This window comes from Chiloscyllium plagiosum, chromosome 43, assembly GCF_004010195.1.
Source record: "Chiloscyllium plagiosum isolate BGI_BamShark_2017 chromosome 43, ASM401019v2, whole genome shotgun sequence".
NCBI lineage: Eukaryota > Metazoa > Chordata > Chondrichthyes > Orectolobiformes > Hemiscylliidae > Chiloscyllium > Chiloscyllium plagiosum.
Window position 1 is genome coordinate 9,605,182 of NC_057752.1, and position 24,973 is coordinate 9,630,154.

Below are 24,973 nucleotides of genomic sequence, written 5' to 3' on the forward strand. Positions count from 1 at the left end.
TGACTCAGAAGCAAGTGTGCAAACAACTGAGCCAAGGCACATTTGAGAAGTGCATTAAAGCATTCCATATGTTCATTAAGAAAGGTCCATGCCATTAGTGGTCATTAAAGCAGGAAATCCTCCTCTTCCCTGATCATAATGATCTGGTCCAGTGCCAGTGCATTCTGCTCAATTCCCACCCACAAACACAGATGACATAAAGCATGAGTTTTCTTCCTCTTAAAACCTTCTGCCTTGACTCCTTTATATTTGACTGTTCCTCTCTTTAACTGTCAACAATCATTGCGATAATGATACTTACTTCCCACTAATCAACTTTCTCCTGATGGTGGAAAAGTCCATGGGCCTTTTGATGATTTTCCTATAGCCAGGCACCAGCCTTGGGTTCACAGGATGCAGGAAGGGCCAGGCATCCTCGTGGGCTTCCATTTCCATGAGGATAACCCTGTAGAGTACAATTCCCAACATTAGACTTGAATCATGTCAGAGATTTGATGCAGCATTTAATGCAGCATTGTCACATGTGACAATGAGGGGTGGGTTGGAAATTCCCATCTGTCAGCTTAGGATCTTGGAATTGAGGGCATGTCAGTCAGGAAGGACTCTCCATCTCCATCTCTTAACCCAAAGCCAGACAGAAAGTCACACCATGCCTCAGTCACACATACAACAGGGTGGAAGTGGGCACTGCAGATTAGAGTCAAGATTCGAGTGGTGCTGGAAAAGCTCAACAGGTCAGGCAGCATCCGAGGAGCAGGAAAATCAACGTTTCAGGCAAAAGCCTCATGAAGGGTTTTTGCCTGAAACGTCAATTGTCCTGCTCCTTGGATGCTGCCTGACCTGCTGTGCTTTTCCAGCACCACTCTAATCTTGACTCACACAACAGTCAATTATAGAAAGCTAGTGATTGTTAATTCATGGTTTTGGTAGACTCTTGACGAAGTTCACCATTTGAAATTATCAAAATAATCCTGATTTGTGCTGAATACTGATCACAAATAATCACAGATACAGCTGGCCTCGGTGTTAGGAGGGGATGTATAAATATCAGCCAGGGTTCCAAGTGCTGACTGATGGAAACTTGATGATGATGCCTTTTATAGTTCAATAGGCACTTGTTGTCTATATTCATGCATGAAGAATAACCACTAAAGTGAAACAGTAGAAGGTGTCTATTGTTGGGGAGTTGTAGGCCAACAAGACATCTTTAAGAGAGGATAAAACTGGAAGAGGAAAATCAACATTCTTTCACTGACATCCTGGAACAGAAAAATGGAATTAGTAAAAGCCAGCACAAAGTAAACAGCCTTGTTCAGGGAACACACACTACTGGCTCTTACTCGCATAACATGAGGTCACTGGATTGGTCTCGGTTTGATATTTTCTTCCTCTTGGCAGCTGGAGATCCCCCTCGCATTGAACACTTTCTTCTGCGTTTCTTCATATATTTTCTAGGACAATGTGGGTCAAAATACTCAAAGTCATTGGCTTTGTTTGTGAAATGCCTCCTGTTTCTTCTCTGTTTGCTTTCTCTCTGGGATGCCCCACTCCTGACAGACTGGTTACTTGCCTGGAAAAAAGAAACAAAGTTGGTCACAGTGCTCCCACAGCCCAGCTCCAGTGAGCAGCTGCAGAGATAATTGTGCACATACCTGAACGTGTTACCTGATGGATCGTGTAGAGATGAGAATGGGACTGGTTATCCTGGCTGTTCACACTTTATCTTTAAGTGCTCACAATATTAAAAGGTGTCTGAATGCCTTCTTGATCTGCGTTTCGTCTCATGGGGAGAAAAATATCAAGTAGTTTCCCACAAAAAATGTAACCCAGTGGGAAGGCTCAAGAGCTGGGCGCAAACTGAAGGCAGTCTCATCAAAAGTCAACTGAGTTCTTGTTAGTCTAAGTGAGGGTTTGCCTCAACAGTACCATTTGTTTCAGTTCTCCAACTGCAAATATTTGAAAACATTGGTGTGGTAGCTGAGAGGTGTGGGAAGCTTGGAGTGAATTAACTGGAAGACAATTGTAAGGAAGAGCAATCATTATTCATCTCTTGTCTAATGGTTCTTATTGGAAAATTTGCATGTGATGCTTTGGGCAAGGTCAGGCCTGATATGGATTTTCTCTGGGGTCAAATAGCCAGTGACCCTCACTGTTCAGGTTCCTGACTGAAGAATGGGCACTTGACCAACGGACTGGAGATGACTGTTAGGAGGTGGGAGGATGACAAGAAATTAATTCTTGCTGGGTAGGGGAGCAAATTGCATTCTCTGGGCTAGGTGTGTGTACTATGTTAGATACAACAGCAATAAGTGAGTATTGTAATGTTAGGTGTTTATTTCAGAAAGAATTTACTAAATGACAGTATCTGACCCTGAGAACCAGTTCAGAATCGCAATCCTGTCAAACCGTAAGCTCCTTACCATGGCAATGCAGATCGGACAGAACCAGTCTCCCTCTGGAATCTCAACAATCTTGGGCTTGAGGCAGTAGGTGTGACATCCCTGATCACAATTGTCGCACAGCAGCAAAAACTCATCTTTGTCCCCCTTTCCACAGATCTGACATGACTGTAGAATAAATTCATGAAGTGACACTGTTTAAATCCAGGTGTGAGTGTAAAATGAACAGAAGGCATCTGATTGGCTGGAGGCAGGGTCAGAAGCAGTTTTAATACTCCACCCCACTGCTCCATCCGGTCAGAATCAGCACTCTATCCAAAGTCAGAAGTCACACACAATTATGGGTGCAGCGAAGACTGAAAACAAAAAATGCTGGAAATCACAGTGGGTCAAGCAGCATCCATGGAAAGAGAGCAAGCTAATGTTTCGAGTCTAAATGACCTTTTCATCAGAGCTAGTTCAACGAAAGTGTACTCCCACAGCAGAAGCAGCAACAGTAAATTCTGACTAAACGTACCCATTCCAACAGCATAATGTTAGAATCCATTTCCTGCACCAGTCACTTAGGTGACCAGGTGGAGAACATGGATTCACTGTCCTTGGACAGTGATGGTACTCAGGCTAGCCATACGTGCCTAGTGTAGTGGGTCTCAGACTAAAGTGGATATCAATTGGAGGTTTTTCGCCTGAAGTGTGGCAGAGTTAGCAAGGAAATACATGTGATTTGTTGTTGGCATAGGCTTGGAAAGAGGTTGCCACAGTGTGTGAATAAAAGGTGCAAGTTAGAGGAACGGTGATGGAGAGAATGCCGGAAGGGTCAGATAATATTGGTGAGGTTAGTGGACAACAGAGTAAATCACAGACACAGATGACAGAGGAATAGACAGATGGTGAGACACATGCCATTAAATGTCATTATATGGATCTGTGGTTTTCGACTGATGTGTCATGAGAACTGGCCAAGTGTGCTGTGAAATTTTATATAAAGGTATTGAAAATCAACGTAAAACAATGCCACCAGATTAAGGGCCACAAATAGTCTGAAAGAGTTGAGTAGATTTTAAAAACGTGTCTGTGCTCACAATTGAAGAGTTTATTTTGCCAGTGGATTTGAAACATTAATGCTTTTGATCCTTCTTTATCTTGTTGTATCTTGTTTTATGTTGTAAACCTCTCTCATAAGGCTGTAACCATACATGCAAGTAAGCGTGATGTTTAAGAGCAATCAATTCAGCTGAAAACAGTGGGCGTGCCATGGAATTGTCTGTCTCTGTGAAGTAAACTGTGTTACTAAAAAGGTTGGGAACCACTGAGATACATATTACAAGTTACATTAATTCCAAGAGTGAAATATCTTGCTTACCACTTTCATGATAGATTTCTCCCAGGCAATGGCCCTCTCGAGTTGTTGAATGCACATGAATACCTGAGCAGCATTTGTGCATTTCAGTAAGGTTTCTCGCCACACACTTAAGCCAGGAGAGATGTGACCTTCATTGCTGTGTGAAAGAAACAAAGAAAGCCATTCAGTTTGTTGTTCACTGGATGCCTCCACTGCCACAGAACAGGTGAATGATCTCCCCTGCTAAGGCATGGAACATTCTTATGCAACCTTCGCACGTCTTTAATAATAACACCATATGGAAGTCAAGCTCTGGATCTCCCCTGGGAAGATGGAGTGAAGATCAGGCCAAAAATCGAGCAAGTTTCCTGAAAGATCCATGCTGCTGAAAAGCCCTGAAATGTTAGCTTACATTTCAGACGTGAGGAACTTTTGGGTGGGCTCCTGTGATTGTCCCAAACACACTGGCAGCACAGAGGGGCCCAAACTGCCAACAGGTACTCATGAAATTTAGGCCAGAATGTTAGCAACATATTGCAAATATTTACAATGTAAATTACCTGTACTGCTTAGCATCATTGACACCCTCTGCAGAAGCAGAACTCATTGTCCCTGTGTTCTCCACTTTCCCTGAAACTGGTTGACACAGTGGTTCTTTCAGATATCGCCGCTCTACGTTTAACTCTAACGTTGCCAAGCGGGTTACAGCCAAGTCCAGAGGGTTGTTATTTCGTCGCATTAACTCCATCTCCTCCTCATCTTTCATTTTCCCATCACCTGAGGTGAGCCATTGCTGATCGAAATACACCAGGTCATCTCGAGTGGAGTCGGTGTCTGGACTGGTCCAGCCCTATGCAAATCAAACGCATTGCTCACTGCTCATGTAGAAATATGAGGCAGATCAGTGAAGGTGTTGTGGGAGATAGTGCAATCTGATAACACTGAGTCCTACAAGATCCAAGCTTGAGATGTTCACAGGACCTGACCCATGGCATCATGGCTCAGTTACATACATATTGCAGTAAGTGGGTAAGGAATTAATGGTGGAAACCTCTGTCATTTAAGTCCATGTAGTGTGGAAAAACATTGTTCTTCTTGGGTCTCATAACATGCCCTTCCATGTTTTTCTACCCACTCCACTTCTTCATGTCAAATGAGTGACTAACTCAGAGTTCATCAATCATCAGCAATCCTCCTACTCCAACTAATTCACACATGCTGTCTAAACTGTGGAACACTTCACCTTTCTGTGTTCTCTACAATCACAGGGTCTTAACTGATTCCCTTATAAATTTTATCTTCTGTTTTATCACTGCAGGCCTTGATCCCTCAACTGTGGCACCAGGGCCCTTGATTTTTCAATGATGACAGCAAGGCCCTGTCCCTTCAGCAGGATTTATCATCAACAAATTACTGCTGCTTACCTTCACTGTACACAATCACCTGGTGGACATACTTGAACTCAAATGTCTTGCAACTCAGCATTATCACGATTGAAGTCATCTTGCTCAAGCACTACCAGAAATTCCACACCTCAACCCTCAATTCTATCACTTTTCTGTGATGCCCACTCAAGGCCAATCTAACGGTGCACAATGTCTGTTTAACCATGAGCCGAGCCAGGTCTTCTGCATCATCAATATTGTTGGCGTCTGAAACAATGGCCACGTTTTCTCAATCTCACTGTCACTGTTCATTCACGCCATTGTGTCCATCAAACGGATAGCCCTCGCCCTCTGTCCTCCAACCTATTCTAATCAACTCATGCAGAACACCATCAAATCCACTCCTTCCTGCACCAAGCTTGACTGCCCTGATCATTGCTGCTTTTCATTCTCCAGTACATCAACTTCAATCCCCTCAGCCTCATCTACAATTCCTTCCTCATTTCCTCTCCACATTGTGCAAGGTCTTGCAGTTCTCTCTGCTCACAAACACTGTGTAATCTCCCCCTCAGGACAGATTCTTCTGCCACAGTTCCTTCTGGAACTCAAAACCCCCCAAATCCAAACTTATCCACATCAGTACATCTCTAACTCGCTTTCAAAATCCTTGTTAAAATCTTCCTGCAATGATTCTGTTCGTCATCTCCCTCAGTTCTCCATTTTAAAAGCTGCTGGGGTCTGACTCCAAAGGACTACAGGACGTTTTGCTCTCCTAAAAAGTTCAAATTAAATGTTGTTGATATGTGTGGAACATGTAACTTTTAAACTGGAATAAAAAATTCTGAATTAGTAACAGTTTAATTATTGCTATATCCTCATGCAGCAACAAGTCTTTGATTTTCTACATTGAGAGACATGGTAGGGCAGTGTCAGTTAGTGTATGATTGTTCAGTTTATCCAGGGCATAGTGTAATCATTTGAGATTAGTGTCTGATGGGACTTTCCTACCTTCACCTGCAGACTTGCAGATATTACTCTCTGCTCCAGGGCCTCAAGGTAGCGCAGAGCTGCAAGATCGACTGGAAATGCCCACTTCTCTGGCTTCCACTTCTCCACCATTTCCTTCGTTACGGAATGCTCCTTGTCATTATTGCTAAAGATGGAATCTGAGAAAGGAGAGAAATCAGGGAATTAAATATGGAGTTAAATAGATCTGGGCTGCTATTGGACTCAATACCCATGCGTTATTGATTAGGAAAAATACTTCAGAGTTTAGTGTCTGATTGCTGTCCAGGAATCCCTCCCTAGTCAAACCATTTACTGACACTCAGTGGCCAGATTTTCATATGAATAATGTCAACTAGGTTAGATATGTGGCAACTAGGGAACTGTAGCCCACAATAGCCAGCACCTTTGGAAAATAAGATAATAAAAGATCAATTGCAACATTTAAGAGGCATTTGGATGGATATATGAACAGGAAGGGTTTGGAGGGATATGGGCTGGGTGCTGGCAGGTGGGACTAGATTGGGTTGGGATATCTGGTCGGCATGGATGGGTTGGACCGAAGGGTCTGTTTCCATGCTGTACATCTCTATGACTCTCTGACTGCACAGCGAGCTCACAAACATTATAGATACATTGGCTGGCCAAATACAAAAAGGTAAAATATACTCTGAAGAAAATAGTATCCACTATCATCACAGTAAACCTCTGTTTTGCAGGAGTATCAATCATAACAGGATCACTGCAATATTATGTAGCAATAAGAGCCCTAACCTTTCTTCTCTCTCATACAAGCTTGACTGACATAGTCCATATGTTTGAGGAGTTGTTTCTGTAAAGCCTTTTCCCGTAGCCCCCGCGGATGAAGGGCTTTAAGGAGGCAATTTAGCTGCTCCAGGTTGTCAATGTGCCACCAGCCTTTCTGCATCTCTACAAAAGAAAGAAAATACAATTAGTGAATCACTGGAACTGCAGATCCGAGCTCCTCGAATAGTGGGAACAATATTGAAAGTTGCTCTTCAATCCTAATGCTTCCGCATAAACAAATATGGCAGTATTGTTAGCTTTCCAAACGTAACGTATCTGAAGTTAAAGCAGCTTCTATAATATCGATATGGCTGGCAGGCTTGTTCATGTACCTGACAACTTTAGAAAATGGTGGAAAGTGTTAACCCATGTACAGATTAAAAAAATGAATTCCTACAGGGCCTTACACAACTTCTCAGGATGTTCCAAAGCACTTTACAGCCAATTAAATATATTGGATATAAACCAAAAGAACTGCAGATGCTGTAAATCAGAAACAGAGATTGCTGGAAATGCTCAGCAGGTCTGGCAGCATCCGAGAAGAGAAATCAGAGTTAACATTTCAGGTCCGGTGACCCTTCCTCAGAATATAGTCACTGTTGTAGTAAACATGGCAGCCAATTTGGGCACAACAAGCATCACAAACAGCAATGTGAGAATGAGCTGATAATCTGTTTATGTGATGTTAATCCTGGGATAAAGAAACACACAAATTTCCTCTAATTTCAAGCTTTTAAGAACAGTCATACTGGACTCCCTCTCCACAGTTATGCCAGACTGGCCAGGTTTCTCCAGCATTCTCTGCACTTGTTTCAGATTTCCAGCATCCCGCAGTATTTTTGCCTTTGTTAACCTAGGGATAAATATTGGCCAGACCTTTAGGGATAACTCCCCTGAAATAGTACCACAGGATCTTTTAGTTCCACCTGACGGGATAGATGGGTCTTGTTTTAATACCTTATCCAAAACAACAACACTTCAACAGTGCAGCGTTCTCTCGGCACTGGAGAGGCAGCCTGGAGTTTTATGCTCAAGTTCTGGAGTGCTACCCACTGAGCAATGGCTGACACCTTTGAGGAATTGGTGGCTAGGTTGATTGATGGTTATCACAACTAAATAAAGATAGGAAGAGCACCTACTGAAATCCCATGTTGGCACTCGATAGTATATTTTTATCATGGTATATTTGGTTACATGGAAAAACTGTATCTTGCTGCCTGACTGTGCAATTCTGGCAAAGGCAATTTTATTCTAGATTAGAGTGGTGCAAGAAAAGCACAGCAGTTCAGACAGCATCCAAGGAGCAGGAAATCAACACTTCGGGCAAAAGCCCTTCATCTGAACTGCTATGCTTTTCCAGCACCACTCTAATCTAGAATCTGGTTTCCAGCATCTGCAGTCCTTGTTTTTACAAAGGCAATTTGATCTAAGAAATAGTCCTTTGGTCGCAGAATAGATTGTCTTGCAGAGAATCACAAACAGCACAACACTGAGGAAGGCCATTCAGCCCACTGTGCCTGTGGTTGGTTCTTGAAATGAACTATCCAATTAGTTCCACTCCTCCTGTCAAATTAGCCCCTTTAAATATTTATCCAATTCACTTTTGCAGTGTAGGCAGAGTTTCAGAGAGACTTTTAAAAAGACTTTTAATATTGAAGAAAAGCATGCTTTAAAAAGCTAAAGTGTAACAAATAGCTCAGTAATAAATTCACCAGGAGATACTGAACCCTACACACTAGTTTGATATTAAAGAGCTGTAATACTACTGCTGTCCAATAGAAAGCACTCTATCAATAAGAATGGACAGTGACTCCTGACCCAGGCTTTGCATAAAGCATTAAGCTTGCATACTGTTTCAGAATGAAAACCTTTCAAGCAAAGCAAGTTAAAGAAATAATACCATTTCATTCATTTCTTTCACAAAATTCTGCTCTGTCTGAAAATTTACACAGGTTCTGAAAAGTGGAGAAATAAAGTTCAAATACATATTTATGTAAATGTTCACAGTTTGTTATGTAATAGAGACAGTAGCCACAAGTGTGGAGGCAAGTGTGACAAAGGCATATGTATTAGTTATGGCTCTGTGGGTGAAGGTCCATTCTACAGTACAACATCCAGTACAGGGCTGAGAGAATGCTGCATTGTCAAGAGTACCAGTTTTCAAATGAGAGATTAAACAGCTGCCTTCCCCTACAGGTGAATGTGAAAGATTCTGTGCCTTGAAGTGTAACAAAGGTTTCATCAATGTCTTGAGACAATATTAATCTTTGAGTGTGTGGTGCTGGAAAAGCACAGCAAGGTCAGGCAGCATCTGAGGAGCAGGTAACTCGACGTTTTGGGCAAAAACCCTTCAGCAGGAATGAGGCTGGGAGCCTCAGGGGTGGAGAGATAAGTGGGAGGGGAGGGTGGGAAGTTAACTGAGGGTGCAATAGGTGGATAGAGGTGGGGGTAAGGTGACAGGTCAGAGGGGAGGGTGGAGCAGATAGGTGGGAAGGAAGATGGACAGGAAGGACAGGTCATGAGGCTGGCGCTGAGCTGGAAGGTTGGAACTGGGATAAGGTGGGGGGGAGGGGAAATGAGGAAACTGGTGAAGTCCACATTGATGCCGTGGGGTTGGAGGGTCCTAAGGCGAAAGGGGTTCTTCCTCCAGGCGTCGGGTGGTAAGTGAGTGGCAATGGAGGAGGCCCAGCACCTGCATGTCCTTGGCGGAGTGGGAGGGGGAGTTGAAGTGTTCAGCCATGGGACGGTGGGGTTGGTTGGTGCGGGTGTCCTGGAGATGTTCTCTGAAGTGCTCCATGAGGAGGCGTCCAATGTAGAGGAGACTACATCGGGAGCAACGGATAGAACCAAATTTATTGGTGGATGTGCAGGTGAAACTTTGATGGATGTGGAAGGCTCCTTTGGGGCCTTGGATGGAGATGAGGGGGGGGAGGTGTGAGCACAGGTTTTGCAATTCCTGCGGTGGCAGGGGACGGTGGGTTATTGGGGGTGGGGGACGTGGACCTGACGAGGTAGTCGCAGAGGGAACGGTCTTTACGGAAAGCAGATCGGGTGGGGAGGAAAATATATCTCTGGTGGTGGGGTCCATTTGTAGGTTGTGGAATGGCGGAGGATGATGCAGTATACGGAGGTTGGTGGGGTGGAAAGTGAGGACTGGGGGGGGTTCTGTCCTCTCACCCACATCCTGCACCTCTGTCCTCGAACACCACCCCTCCAATTGCAAACAGTTCCACCACAGAACACACCAGATGGCCTCCTTCTTTAAAGACTGCAATTTCCCCTCCCACGAGGTTGATGATGCCCTCCAATGCATCTCATCTGCATCCCGCACCTCTGCCCTCAAACCCCACCCCTCCAACCACAGCAAGGACAGAACGGAGCGGTGGGGTTGGTTGGTGCAGGTATCCTGGAGATGTTCTCTGAAGCGCTTTGCGAGTAGGCATCCTGCCTCGCCAATATAGAGGAGACCACATCGGTGGGCGGCACAGTGGCACAGTGGTTAGCACTGCTGCCTCACAGCGCCAGAGACCCGGGTTCATTTCCCGCCTCAGGCGACTGACTGTGTGGAGTTTGCACGTTCTCCCCGTGTCTGCGTGGGTTTCCTCCGGGTGCTCCAGTTTCCTCCCACAGTCCAAAGATGTGCAGGTCAGGTGAATTGGCCATGCTAAGTTGCCCGTAGTGTTAGGTAAGGGGTAAATGTAGGGGTATGGGTGGGTTACGCTCCGGCGGGTCAGTGTGGACTTGTTGGGCCGAAGGGCCTGTTTCCACACTGTAATGTAATGTAATCTAAAAACCCCCCGTTCCTCACCTTCCACCCCACCAACTACTGTACACATCGCATCATCCTCCGCCATTTCTGTCACCTACAAAAGGGCCCTACCACCAGAGATATATTTCTCTCCCCAAGCCTATCTGCTTTCCGCAAAGACCATTCCCTCCACGACTACCTGGTCAGGTCCACCCTAACAACCGACCCACCCTCCCCTCCCGGCACCTTCCCATGCCACCGCAGGAATTGCAAAACCTGGGCACACACCTTCCCCCTCACCTCTATCCAATCCCCCAAAGGAGCCTTCCACATCTATCAGAGTTTTACCTGCACTTCCACACATATCATTTACTGTAACCGTTGCTCCCGATGCGGTCTCCTCTACATTGGGGAGGCAGGATGCCTACTCGCAAAGCACTTCAGAGAACATCTCCAGGATACCTGCACCAACCAACCCCACCGCCCCATGGCCGAACGCTTCAACTCCCCCTCCCATTCTGCTGAGGACATGCTGGTCCTGGGCCTCCTCCACCACCAGTCCCTCACCACCCAAGCCTGAAGAAAGAAAGCCTCATCTTCCATCTGGGACCCTCCAATCCCACAGCGTCAATGTGGACTTCACCAGTTTCCTCATTTTCCCTCCCCCACTTAACCCCAGTTCCAAACTTCCAGCTCAGCACCATCCTCATGACCTGTCCTACCTGTCCATCTTCCTTCCCACCTATCCGCCCCACCCTCCCCTCTGACCTATCACCTTTACCCCCACCTCCATCCACCTATTGCACTCTCAACTACCTTCCTCCCAGCCCCACTCCCCTCCCAGTTATCTCTCCACCCCCGAGGCTTCCAGCCTCATTCCTGAAGAAGGGCTTTTCCCTGAAACGTCGATTTTCCTGCTCCTTGGATGCTGCCTGACCTGCTGTGCTTTTCCAGCACCACACTCTCAACCTAATCTCCGGTACTCACTTTCACCACAATATTAATTCTTCCAAGCTACCACTAAAGTAAGCTTAATAAACAGGTTTTTATCACATTGCCTAATGACAGTCTTTGCTGTGTACAATTGGCTGCCATGTTTCCTACATTACAATACATTTCACAAGTATTTAATTAGCTGTAAAGTATATTGGGATGTACTGGCATCATGAAAGAACCAAACAAACAGAGTCATAGAGATGTACAGCATGAAAACAGACCCTTCAGTCCAACCCGTCCATGCTGACCGGATATCCCAACCCAATCTAGTCCCACCTGCCAGCAGCCGGCCTATATCCCTCCAAACCCTTCCTATTCATATACCCATCCAAATGTCTTTTAAATGTTGTAATTATACCAGCGTCCACCACTTCCTCTGGCAGCTCATTCCATACATGTACCACCCTCTTTGTGAAAATGTTGCCCCTTAGATCTCTTTTATATCTTTCCCCCCTCACCCTAAACCTATGCCCGCTAGTTCTGGACTCCCCGACCCCAGGGAAAAGACTGTGTCTATTTATCCTATCCATGCCCCCTCATAATTTTGTAAACCTCTATAAGGTCACCCCTCACCTCAGCCTCTGACGCTCCAGGGAAAACAGCCCCAGCCTGTTCATCCTCTCCCTGTAGGTCAAACCCTCCAACCCTGGCAACATCCTTGTAAATCTTTTCTGAACCCTTTCAAGTTTCACAACATCTTTGCGAGGAAGGAGACCAGAACTGCACGCAATATTCCAACAGTGGCCTAACCAGGAGGAGGAATAAGGCCTTTTGAGCACACTCCTTCAATCAATATGATCAGAGCTGATCAATTACCTCCACGTCATCTTCCCACAGCATGACTATATCCCTCAATTCCCTTCATACCCAAAAATCTATCAATCTCTGTCAATCTTCTATACTCCAGGGAATATTGGCCAATTCTCCTCACTCTGTCTTCAAAGGAGAATCACCCCAGTAATCAGTCCACTTTATGCATTTCCTCCAAGGCAACTATATCCTTCGGTTGGTAAGGAAATCAAAACTATACATGTTACTCCAGTTACCAAGGCCTTGTGTAAGGCTAGGAAGACTTTTTAAACTCTTATAAACTGCAGAATTGGGCTGAGAGGTGGCAAATGGAGTTCAATGCAGCTAAATGTGAGGTGATGCACTTTGGGAAGAATAACAGGAAGGCAGAGTACTGGGCCAGTGGAAAGATCCTTGGGAGTGTGGATGTGCAGAGGGATCTTGGAGTCCATGTGCATAGGTTCCTGAAAGTTGCCACCCAGGTGGATAGTGCTGTTAAGAAGGCACACGGTGTGTTAGGTTTCATTCGTAGAGGGATTGAGTTCCAGAGCCGTAATGTCATGCTGCAACTGTACAAAACGCTAGTGCGGCCGCACTTGGAATATTGTGTACAATTCTGGTCGCCCCATTACAGGAAGGATGTGGAAGCATTGGAAAAGCTGCAGAGGAGATTTACCAGGATGTTGCCTGGTCTGGAGGGTAGGTCTTATGAGGAAAGGCTGAGAGACTTGGGTCTGTTCTCATTGGAAAGAAGAAGGCTAAGAGGGATTTTGATAGAGACATACAAGATGATCAGAGGATTAGATAGGGTAGACAGTGAAAGTCTTTTTTGTAGGATGATGATGTCAGCTTGTACAAGGGGGCAAAACTACAAATTGAGGGGTGATAGATTTAAGACAGATGTCAGAGGCAGGTTCTTTATTCAGAGAGTGGTAAGGGCGTGGAATGCCTTACCTGCCAATGTAGTCAACTCAGCCACATGAGGGAGATTTAAACAATCCTTAGATAAGCAAATGGATGATGATGGGACAGTGTAGGGGGACAAGCTGAGAATAGTTCACAGATCGGTGCAACATCGAGGGCCAAAGGGCCTATTTAGCACTGTATTGTTCTATGTTCTATATTGTTGTGTGTTGTGTTGCCATAGTTTTACCAGACCATAGAGGCTGCTCTTCCATTAGAGAGAGAAGCAACTGATGGTGATTTAACCTGAGGGCCACCAGTCCTCAGGTGAGGGAAGAGATTGAGAAGGAGAGTCCTTCATGGTAACCACAAACCAGTGATAGGAATTGAACCCATGCTGTTGGCATCACACTGCTCTTCAAACAAACCCTCCAGTCAACTGAGCTCAACTGATCCCACCCTTATATTAGACACCATAAAAATGTAGGTCTGTCTTTTAAAATGGAAAGCTACAGTAATTTTACAAGACCTAGCTCCCAGCCTGCAGCTTTGTCTGTGACAAGCCTAAGTGCTGATGACAGAATTGGCCCTATAGTGTTATTAGCCTCAGAATTAGCTTAATAGCAGCATAATTCCCTTCTTAATTCCTGCTTACAAAAGTCAATTCAATGAAACCACAATGTATTTTAGTTAATGATGACGAGTGATTGGAAGTGAGTAAAAGGCCATAATGTAATGTCACATGTTTTCCACAAAGCAATCAATAATTGTTCAGAATAAGAATACTGTTCACAATAACTGGTTTAGGCACCAGTTAAACACTGATGTTAATTTACTGCATAACTATTCTGCACACACAATTAGATGAACAGAGTGGATTGAGCTGAAGAATGAGGGTGTTGAAGTGTGGGGAAGCTGGTAATATGGAGGTTTGCAAGAATGGATTTATACACAAACTAAATTTATCACCAATAGACTGGAAAATTGTGGAAATATGCAACATATAATATCTTGGGGTCACCTGTAGGAGACACATTTGCTCATAAAATGCTGAGTTTTTAATCCAAATTTGCTAATGTGCCAAAATTGGTCAGAGGGAATGTTGTGATGAGGACATAAAGAACCTGCATGGGGATAAACAGGATGAGTGACTGGCAGGTGGAGTCTAATATAGGAAAGTGAGAGGTTATGCATTTTGGTAGAATTAATCAAAAGGCAGACTATCATTTAAATGGAGAGAGACTCCAAAAAAAAAGTGCAGCGGAGAGCGATCTGGGTATTCTTGTGCATGAAACACAAAACATTAGCATGCAGGTGCAGCAAGTCATTAAGACGGCAAATGAAATTTCGATTTTTATTGTCGGGGGTTGAATTTTAAAACTAGTTACAATTGTACAAGCGTTGGTGAGAATGGACCTGGAGTACTGTGTACAATTTTGGTCCCTGTATTTAAGAAACAATGTACTGGCATTGGAGGCAGTTCAAAAGAGTTTCACTCAGTTGATTCCTGGGATGAAGGGTTGACTTATCAGGTGAGGTCTTTATTCATTCGAGTGTAGAAGAATGAGGGGTGATCTTATTGAAATATACAAGATTCTGAGAGGACTTGATCAGGTAAATATTGAAAGGTGTTTCCACTGGTGGGGTCACAGTTACAGAATAAAGGGGCATTCATTTTTTTAAAAAAGTGAAGAAATTACTTCTTGCTGACGGTAGTGAATGTCTAGAATCCTCTACCCCAGAGAGTTGTGAAGACTAAATATTTAAAGAAAGGTAGATAGATTTTTGAAATGTTGAGAGCCGGCATGAAAGAGAAGTTGAGACCTGGGGCAGATCAGCCACAATCTTGTTAAATATTGAGACAGCCTTGAGGGGCTGAATGGCCTGATTCTGCTCCTATTTCTTAAGTTATTATGCAGCATTTTCCAAGGTGGCCAATATTCGCCTTTTAGTTTTTTTTTGGTAGCTGATTTCAAAGATCAGTGTTAGAACAGGATCTTCAGAAATGGTGCTCCACATAAGCACCATTCCTTACTGGGAGCACTTGGTATGGGATTGAGTCTTTGAGGTTATTTAACAGCAATGTAACTTTGTGGCCTTAAAAGATTATAGCAAAATAGTCAACCCTTATGGCACTCTGTAACAATCTTAGTTCGCTTCCCCAACAAGACAAAGTGACATTTGACTTGGAGTGAGCATCTCACCTTCTGGAATAGGTTTCAATTGCCGCTGACTCATCTCTTTCTGCAATTTTGATGGTCGTCCACGACGCCTAGGTGTCGGTGGCAAAAAGCATACACTCTGAGGAGCACTATCGCAACGACGAGACTTGACCTTTGGTTTGGTCGCAGTGGAGCCAACTTCGACAGAAGTGCGGATCGGGGTCTCGCAAGGAGCAGCGGGGTCCATCAAGTCTGCAGACTGCCCATCAAATGGAACATCCAGGTGCAGCATCAGAGAAAGCAGAAGAGAATGAAGAGAGAGTGGTGAGCAGAGTCATGTACTGCTAAAAACCTAGGCTGCACCAGCACACAGGCCCCAAGAGGAGAGTTCATCAGAACACTTTAGATTTCATTTGAGAAACATTTAGAAACATAAAGCTTCCTCACATGGCAGTGTTGAGTTTTTTAAAATTCATTTGTAGGATGTGACTGGCCAGCATTTATTGCCCGTCCCTAGTTGCCCTTGAGAAGGTGGTGGTGAGCTGCTTTCTTGAACCGCTGCAGTTCAGAGTGAAGGCACTATTGACACAAACTGGAGGGGCCCCTATGTTTGGTTTCCATTCTGAATTGAATTTCAGACATTTGAGGTCTTAATACTCTGCGCTGGGGAACCAAGAGATAACAGTCAGGGCAGTAACTCTTCACAGAAGCAACTGGTATGGTTCACAAAAGTAGCATTCGTTGGGAAACCAAAGATTGCTGGGCCTGACCAATAAAAACTGATTGTGGGCAAGATTGACCTTTTGGGGGAGAGAAGTACAAGACATTCCATGACTGTGAGTACAGCTATGTTGGGGTAAGGCTTGAGGACACATTGGCCAGACTGACATCTCAGGAATGGACACCTGGGTGCAGTAGTGGAGATCAGCGTGAGGAACCACCTGGCTGTGGTGTCGAGGACAGCTCCTTCGACAGTGAGCCCACAATTTGCCAATCCCATTTTCAAGGTACTGATCATTTACCATGCTTTGGAAATCAGGCTTTTACTTCCTCAACACCCTTTTCTTGTTAATGTTCTCCCCTTCTTCTGCTGGAGGTGTTGCTGCATTCCTGCTCCACAGTTCCCTTCTCTACCTTCCTCATGGGCCAATGCCTCATTTGTGACTTTGTATATTAAAGTGTCAGCAATGCTGACAGCCTTGTAGCTACTAAGTCAGCTCATCGCATAATGGAGTAAATCGCTGTATCATTCTAAGATTTTATGATTGCCTGACATCACTCACTCCTTCCAGCAGAGGTTGCTAGATAGTCACTAGGAGTTACCTACACCTGCTGTTGAGACCAGTTCTCAACTTTCTTGGGATCTATTGCTCTGTATTCATTGCTTTAACCAGCTGGACCACTTGGAGAGGAATCAGTCTCACTAACAGAACAAAATTCCAAATGGCAGTGGTTGTTACTGGGCAATATAGTGGCTCAGTGTTTAGCACTGCTGCCTCACAGTGCCAGGGGCCTAGGTCCAATTCCAGCCTCAGGTCACTGTCTGTGTAGAGTTTGCACATTCTCCCCATGTCTGCATCAATTTCCTCCCACAGTCCAAAGACGTGCAGATTGGCCATGCTAAATTATCCATAATATGCAGGCTAGGTGGATTAGTAACGGGAAATGTGGAGTTTGGAGTTTGGGGGTGGGGGGGGAAAGTGTTGGTTCCATATGGGCTGTTCCTCGTGAGCGGATCAGTGTGGACTCGATGGGCCGAATAGCCTGTTTCCACTGTAGTGATTCTATGTCTTCAGGAGGATGTGCAACTGCCCTACGATCATACCGAAACTTAAACACGGCTGTTAACGTTTCCTTATCAAAACACAGATTGGACCTCAAGAGGTATACTGTATCTAATGTTCTGATAAAAAGTCACTAGACTCAAAATGTTCACTCTGTTTTCTCCCCACAGATGCTGCAAGACCTGCTGGATTTCTCCTCTGTTTTTATTGGGTAAATGCTCGGGTTTCTTGTTTTAATTCAGGTAAAAGGTGCTAGTCTTGGGTTATATCTAACACTTCACATTTTTTGTCTTCAGTGTCAGACACATGCCAAGATCAGGTATGAATCTCAGCTATATAAGACCATAAGAAAAAGGAGGAGGATTGGACCATTTGAGTTTGTTCGAACATTCAACACAATCATGGCTGATCTTTGGCCTCAACTTCTCTTTCCTGTCCACTCCCCATGTCCCTTGAATTTTCATGTACTCATTCACAGAATGTGGGTGTCGGTAGCTAGGCCAGACTTTATTACTCATTCCTAATATTCCTGAAGAAGGTGGCAATGTGCTGCCTACATCAACTGTTGCAATCCATGTGGCGTAGGTACACCCACAGGGATTTTGACCCAGAAACAGTGACAAAACGGCAATATGGCTCCAAGTCATATAATTCCCCTCCCACCCAGTTATACACTCTTTCACCCTCTTCTGTTGGGTAGGGGATGTATAAGTTTGAATACACATGTGAATAGATTCAAGAACAGCTTCATTGCTGCTATTATCAAAGTTCTGAATGGACCTCTCAAATGTTAATTCTGATCTCTCTCTCTCTCTCTCTCTCTCTCTCTCTGTGAACGTAACACTGTGTTCTGCTACTCTAATGCACTTTGTATGGTACGATCTGCCTGTATAGCCTGCAAAACACCACTTTTCACTGTATCGCGGTACATGTGACAACAATAAATCAATCAAGTCAGGATGGTATGTGGATGAGAGGGGAACTTGCAGGTGGTGGTGCTTCCTTGTATCTGCTGCCCTAGTCTTTCTAGGTGATAGAGGTTGCAAGTTGGGAAGGTGCTTTTGAAGGAGCCTTGGTGGTTACTACCATAATCTCGTGCTGCTGCCACTGTGCGTCAGCGGTGGAAGGAGTGACTGCTTCGGGTGTGAAAGGAGTACCAATCTAGTGGCCTGTTTTGCCCTGGATGGAACTGAGCTACATGAGTGTTGTTGGAACCACGCCCATCCAAGTAAGTGAAGAGTATTCCATCCTGACTAGTACCTGGACAGGCACCAGGGAGTCAAGAGATGAATTTACTCGCTGCAGGATTCCTCGCCTCTGATTTGCTCTCATAGCCACAATATTTATATGGTGAGTGCAGCTCAGTTGCTGGTGAATGGTAGCCCTCCCTCAGGCTGTTGATAATGAGGATTCAGTGGTGGTAACACCATTGAATGTTAAGGGGAAATGTTTAGATTATTTTGTGTTGGAGGTTGTTTATTTACCCATATTATGCTTCTGTCTATTAACCAATCCTCTATCCATGTTAATATATTATCCTGTAAACCTAATGAGCACATAGTTTGCATATTAACGTCTGATATGGCAACTTGTCAAAAGCCTTTTGGAAACCAAGTATACAACATTTGTTGGTTTCCCTTTATCTACACTCCCCCTACTAGTTACATCTTCAAAGAAACTCCAATTTTATCAGACATAATTTCTCTTGTATAAAAGCATACTGACTTTGTTTGAACATACTCTGGCTTTCTAAGTATATTGTTAAGGGTTCTTTAATGTTCGAATAAAGCTACCTTTAGCTTTTTGACTCTGTCCAAAAAAATGTGCCATATTTCAAGAAAGATCCAGTATTGAACATTTTCCATTGCCTGCATGAGTCATCGTTCAGGCTTTTCTGAGTGAGGTTGATCATTAAATAATGTTTGAGTAATTATGTAAAGCCCACTAGGAGCTGGACTGAGACAACCCAAATGCAGTTAATGCCCTGGCAGTTATCAGTCCAGCCAAGATTCAGAGGTGAAAAGCTACCACTGACTCAGTCAATGTTTAAAAAAAAACCTCACTTCCATTCATATCCTTCCTTCTCCCTCCACCATTCAAAACAGCAAACCAAATACCTGTGATGATGTAAACTCAGGAGATGTAAGTGGCTTTAGTCCATCTTGGTTCAGCTGACTTGTATCAGAATCCAGTCTCTGGGATTGATTCTGTTGTGAAGAAAATGGCAGATGGGTAATCGACGAGGAATCGCAGGGTGTTCTAGGTAAAAGGCTGAACCACTGTCCGTGTTTCTCAGCACACTCTTTGACACTTTGCTCTGAGTTTGGGATGCTAAGATCAAACAGCTTCCGATTGCTGGCCAGCAGCACTTCTGGGGAGATAGTACTCGGGTTATCTTTGTTAGAGCTGCAGTGAGGTGTAGGAAGGGAAAGGTTTGACACAGAGTTCTGTAGGATGCTCAGCCAGGCTAAAAAAACACCCGACTGGTCAATGTTTTGAGGAGTCTGACTGGTGGAATGGGAGTCTTGTATAGCATCACTGGAATGTTTGGCATATGCAGCATCTTGCAACTTTGGATTCTCTGGGTTGACCAGTTCGGCGTCACATATTCCCTGCTGGTTATCTGATGGCTGACCCAGAGTGGTTGGATTCTTGTCAGCTACCTCGCCTGCCTCCACTTTAATTGGGGCATTCTCCAAAAGCTTGCTCTTTTCTGCTTCCAACTCTTCAGTACCTGATGGAAAGGAAGGTCAAGACTAAAATATGACATCTCCTCAACAAAAATACATTATGTAGATCACAATGCTGGCTATGCCCAATAAGTGTAGAGTTCAAACCCCAAATTTCCTCCCTCCCAAGCCTGCTGTTTATTCCTGTTCATTACACTTGTTTTCCTTTCTCTTTTAAAAGCAGTAATTCATGCCAGGGAACATTACGATGGGCAGAGTTTTTGGAAAGTATGTGTATGGAGAGTGCCAGAGGAAGTGGTGGAGGCTGGTACAATTGTAACATTTAAAAGGCATTTGGATGGGTATATGAATAGGAAGGGTTTGGAGGGACGTGGGCCAGGTGCTGGCAGGTGGGACTAGATTGGGTTGGGATATCTGGTCGGCATGGACGTGTTGGACCGAGGGGTCTGTTTCCATGCTGTACATCTCTATGATTCATTCGGATGCCTCTCAGGCCACCGCTTACTATGCCTAGACCTGGCATGGCTTTGACAGGTTGAATGGCCCACTTCTGTGCCGTTAATTACTTTGTCATACAAGGTGAGGGGGCAGTGGGGTAAGGTATCAGAGGCCTGCTGGGACATCTGGAACCTTCGCCCAGTGCCTTTCGTTCAGGGGCTGAGTAGGGCAGAAGAAAGGAGAGAATAGGTTAGGAGAATTGGCCATGCTAAATTGCTCATTGTGTAGGTTATTAGTCAGGGGTAAACATAGGGGAATGGGTCTGAATGGGTTACTCTTCGGAGAATTGGTGTGGACTTCTTGGGCCAAAGGGCCTATTTCTACGCTGTCAGGATTCTAATTCTAATTCTAATTCTAATTCTTAGCTTTAGGGGCGGCACAGTGGCTAGCACTGCTGCCTCACAGCACCAGGGACCTGGATTCGATTCCAGCCTTCGGCGACCGTCTGTGTGGAGTTTTCACATTCTCCCTGTGCCAGCGTGGATTTCCTCCGGGTGCTCCGGTTTCCTCCCACAGTCCAAAATGTGCAGGTCAGGTGAATTGGCTGTGCTAAATTGCCCATAGTGTTAGGTGTATTAGTCAGAGGGAAATGGGTCTGGGTGGGTTACTCTTCGGAGGGTCGGTGTGGACTTGTTGGGCCAAAGGGCCTGTTTCAACACTGTTGGGAATCTAGTCTAAACTAAATATTAGGCAATAAATTATCAAATCATCAATTTTGGCAGAAAAATTACAGCATCAAATTCCCTGAAATGGAAACAGTATTTTACCACAGAACAGTTGGCATTGTCAGTCTTACCTAGCGAACCCTCAGAGCCTTCCACAAACACCCCACAGAGGTGGGGAAAAACCCAGTAGCGTCGCCTGAAACGGTCCTGCCCCAATAACAAGGCACGTAGTGTCTGGGAGACTTGAAGCAGCTTCCGTGCAAAAAAACTTTGTCGCTATGGATACAAGCAATCACGACATTGATTACCAAACAACAATGACAGACACTTCTGCTGTGCTCTGGTATAAAGGAAACCAGCTCTGATCACTTTACAGGGAGAAGATGATGGACAATAAGCAAAGGAGATAAAAATCAACGTGTTTGTGTGTGGTGTATTTGTGCATCTATTTATGTGTTCATGTACAAGTGCTGAGAGGGTTTTTAAGGCTCTTGATAATGGCATATGGAATTAAGAGGAATTAGTTGCATGGATACCAAGATAGTCAGAGGCCAGAAAGCAAATTGTCAGGATAAAGGAGACTGCATCAGAAGTGATGAGCCGTGTCACGCAAGGTTTTATGTTAAGCCTGCTCTTATTCACTGTTTACATAAATCAGTGAGATTGAGAATTGAAGAAAACAAGGTCAAAATTTGCTAATAAAATCAAATTGACTTAGCAAACTGTGATGATGCCGGTTATATATTGTTTTTCGAACTTGTTTATCGAGAAGATGTGGTGTATATTCAATAGGTCGTTGCCAATGATGGAGAAGTTACAATTGCAAGGAAAGACTCAAGAAGAAAGGGTTCTTTTTGTAAAGTAGCAGCTCATTGGAAGTTGAAAGATAACCCAATAATAAGGAGTTGGAGTAGGCCATTCAGTTCTTCAAGCCTGCTCTACCAATCAGTGTGGCCGATCCAATTACAGCCTTAGTCATGGTCCTCATGCATGAATTGTAAAAGGTTAGTTACGCAGGCACAGCAAGTAATTCGGACAGCTAAGGGATTCTATAATAATGTAAGTATCATTGATCACGAGGGGAACCGAATACAAACATCGAGAAGACGGGGCATTGGTGGGACTGCATTTGGAGTGCCATGCACAGTACTGGTCTCCTTATTTAAGGACGGATGTAAATGCTTTGGGAAGCAGCTCAGAGAAGGTTTATGAGACTAATACCTGGAATGGAGCAGGCAGTGTTATTGTATAAGGAAAGGTTAGACAGCATAGGGCTTGCATCTGCTGGAGTTTAGAAAAGCAAGAGGTGACTTGATTGAAAAATGAAAGGTGTTGAGGGATATTGACAAGAGGGGTTTGGAGATGATGTTTCCTCTGGTGGGAGAATCTAGAACTAGGGGGTCATGGTTTAAAGTTCAAGGGTCGACCAATTAAAACAGAGTTGAGGCAAAACATTCAGTGCGTTGAGTCCTTAGAGGTTTCTTCCTGAAAAGGTGGTGGAAACTGAATTTTTGACTATCTTTAAGGCAGACATACATAGATTCTGGTTAAACAAGGGGTTGAAAGGTTATCAGGGGAGGTGGGAATGCAGATTTGAGGCAATAATCAGATCAGCTCTGATCTTAGTGAATAGCAGAGTAGGCCCGAGCAGCTGAATGGCCTTCTAATTCATATGGTCATGCTCATGTCACTCCCACTTTCCAGGTGCACTCCCCACGCCACCACCACTATCACCTAACCCTGGACTCCAGTGTTATTTAAAATTTGGTCTGACTCAGCCACAAATATGTTCAATGACCCAGCCTCCATTGTTCTCTTGGGTAGAGAAATCCAAACAACAACAACCCTCCTTAAGTAAGGAGACCAAATTGTATGCAATAAAAGACTTCAAAATTGTTGTGGTTCTGTTCGCTGAGCTGGAAATTTGTGTTGCAGACGTTTCGTCCCCTGTCTAGGTGACGTCCTCAGTGCTTGGGAGCCTCCTGTGAAGCGCTTCTGTGATGTTTCCTCCGGCATTTGTAGTGGTTTGAATCTGCTGCTTCCGGTTGTCAGTTCCAGCTGTCCGCTACAGTGGCCGGTATATTGGGTCCAGGTTGATGTGTTTGTTGATAGAATCTGTGGATGAGTGCCATGCCTCTAGGAATTCCCTGGCTGTTCTCTGTTTGGCTTGTCCTATAATAGTAGTGTTGTCCCAGTCAAACTGTCATCCGCGTATGTGTGGCTACTAAGGATAGCTGGTCGTGTCGTTTCGTGGCTAGTTGGTGTTCATGGATACGGATCGTTAGCTGTCTTCCTGTTTGTCTTATGTAGTGTTTTGTGCAGTCCTTGCATGGGATTTTGTACACTATGTTGGTTTTGCTCATGCTGGGTATCGGGTCCTTCGTTCTGGTGAGTTGTTGTCTGAAAGTGGCTGTTGGTTTGTGTGCTGTTATGAGTCCTAGTGGTCGTCTGGCTGTCAGTTCAGAAATGTTCTTGACGTATGGTAAAGTGGCTGGTCCTTTGGGTTGTGGCATGTCCTCATTCCGTTGTCTTTCCCTTAGGCATCTGTTGATGAAATTGCAGGGGTATCCGTTTTTGGTGAATACATTGTAGAGGTGTTCTTCTTCCTTTTTTTGCATTTCTGGTGGGCTGCAGTGTGTTGTGGCCCTTTTGAACAGTGTCTTGATGCAACTTCTTTTGTGTGTGTTGGGGTGGTTGCTTTCGTAGTTTAGGACTTGGTCTGTGTGTGTGGCTTTCCTGTATACCTTTGTGGTGAATTCTCCGTTAGGTGTTCTCTGTACCATCACGCCTAGGAATGGGAGTTGGTTGTCCTTTTCTTCCTATCTAGTGAATCGGATTCCTGTGAGTGTGGCGTTGATGATCCGGTGTGTTTTCTATTTCTGTGTTTTTAATGATTACAAAGGTGTCATCCACATATCTGACCCAGAGTTTGGGTTGAATTTGCGGTATGACTGTTTGTTCTAATCTTTGCATTACCGCTTCTGCTATGAGTCCAGAGATCGGTGAGCCCATGGGTGTGCCGTTGATTTGTTCATATCTTTGGTTGTTGAATGTGAAGTGTGTTGTGAGGCACAGGTCCGGTAGTTTGAGTATGCAGTCTTTGTTGATAGGTTCCCCGTCTTGTTGTCCGTTCTGTATGTCCAGCAGGTTGGCTATCGTTTCTCTGGCTAGGGTTTTGTCGATAGAGGTGAACAGTGCCGTTACATCGAATGAGACCATAGTTTCTTCCTTGTCTATGTGTATATTTCTGATGATGTCCAAGAATTCCTGTGTTGATTGTATAGAGTGTCTGGATCCGCTGATCAAGTGTTTCAGTTTCTGCTGTAGTTCTTTAGCCAGTTTGTGTGATGGTGTCCCTGGTAGTGATACGATGGGTCTGAGTGGGATATCTGGTTTGTGCACTTTAAGTAGTCCATAAAATCTGGGGGTGTTGTTGCTTTCAGGTTTCATTGTGCAGGTTCCTCAGTGTGTTGTTTATCTTATTGGTGAGCTGTGGGGTGGGGTCAAACTCCCCCTTTTGGTAGGTGTTAGTATCTGCAAGTAGTTGTTGCGCTTTCTGGATGTATTCTGCTTTGTCCAGGATGACCGTCATTCTGCCTTTGTCAGCTGGTAGTATGATTATGTTCTTATCATTTCTTAGTGATTTTAGTGTTTCCCTCTCCTTGGTGTTGAGGTTAATGTGTTTGTCTTTTCCTTGTTATCAGCGGTACGATACTTTGTCTCACTGTTTGTTGTGTCTCTTCTGTCAGTCCATTGCTCCTGAGTGTGCATTCTAGTGCTGCTAGGAAATCTGCTGTCTT

At 44.5% G+C, this 24,973-nt stretch overlaps 1 protein-coding gene across 10 annotated transcripts in view; it reads right to left on the minus strand.

Moving 5' to 3' along the window:
* LOC122543362 (bromodomain adjacent to zinc finger domain protein 2A-like) overlaps window positions 1–24,973 on the minus strand; it is a 122,617-nt gene that overhangs the window by 3,103 nt on the left and 94,541 nt on the right. For 9 of the 10 annotated variants that reach the window (XM_043681990.1, XM_043681988.1, XM_043681989.1 and 6 more), the window contains 10 exons: window positions 21,305–21,449; window positions 19,438–20,054; window positions 15,579–15,795; window positions 6,906–7,061; window positions 6,135–6,292; window positions 4,302–4,591; window positions 3,763–3,898; window positions 2,421–2,567; window positions 1,341–1,570; window positions 302–445 (listed from right to left, as the gene is read on the minus strand). In XM_043681990.1, the coding sequence (XP_043537925.1) occupies window positions 302–445; window positions 1,341–1,570; window positions 2,421–2,567; window positions 3,763–3,898; window positions 4,302–4,591; window positions 6,135–6,292; window positions 6,906–7,061; window positions 15,579–15,795; window positions 19,438–20,054; window positions 21,305–21,449 (2,240 nt within the window). The remainder of the gene's footprint in view (window positions 1–301; window positions 446–1,340; window positions 1,571–2,420; window positions 2,568–3,762; window positions 3,899–4,301; window positions 4,592–6,134; window positions 6,293–6,905; window positions 7,062–15,578; window positions 15,796–19,437; window positions 20,055–21,304; window positions 21,450–24,973) is intronic. The other variant, XM_043681998.1, reaches the window with a different exon arrangement.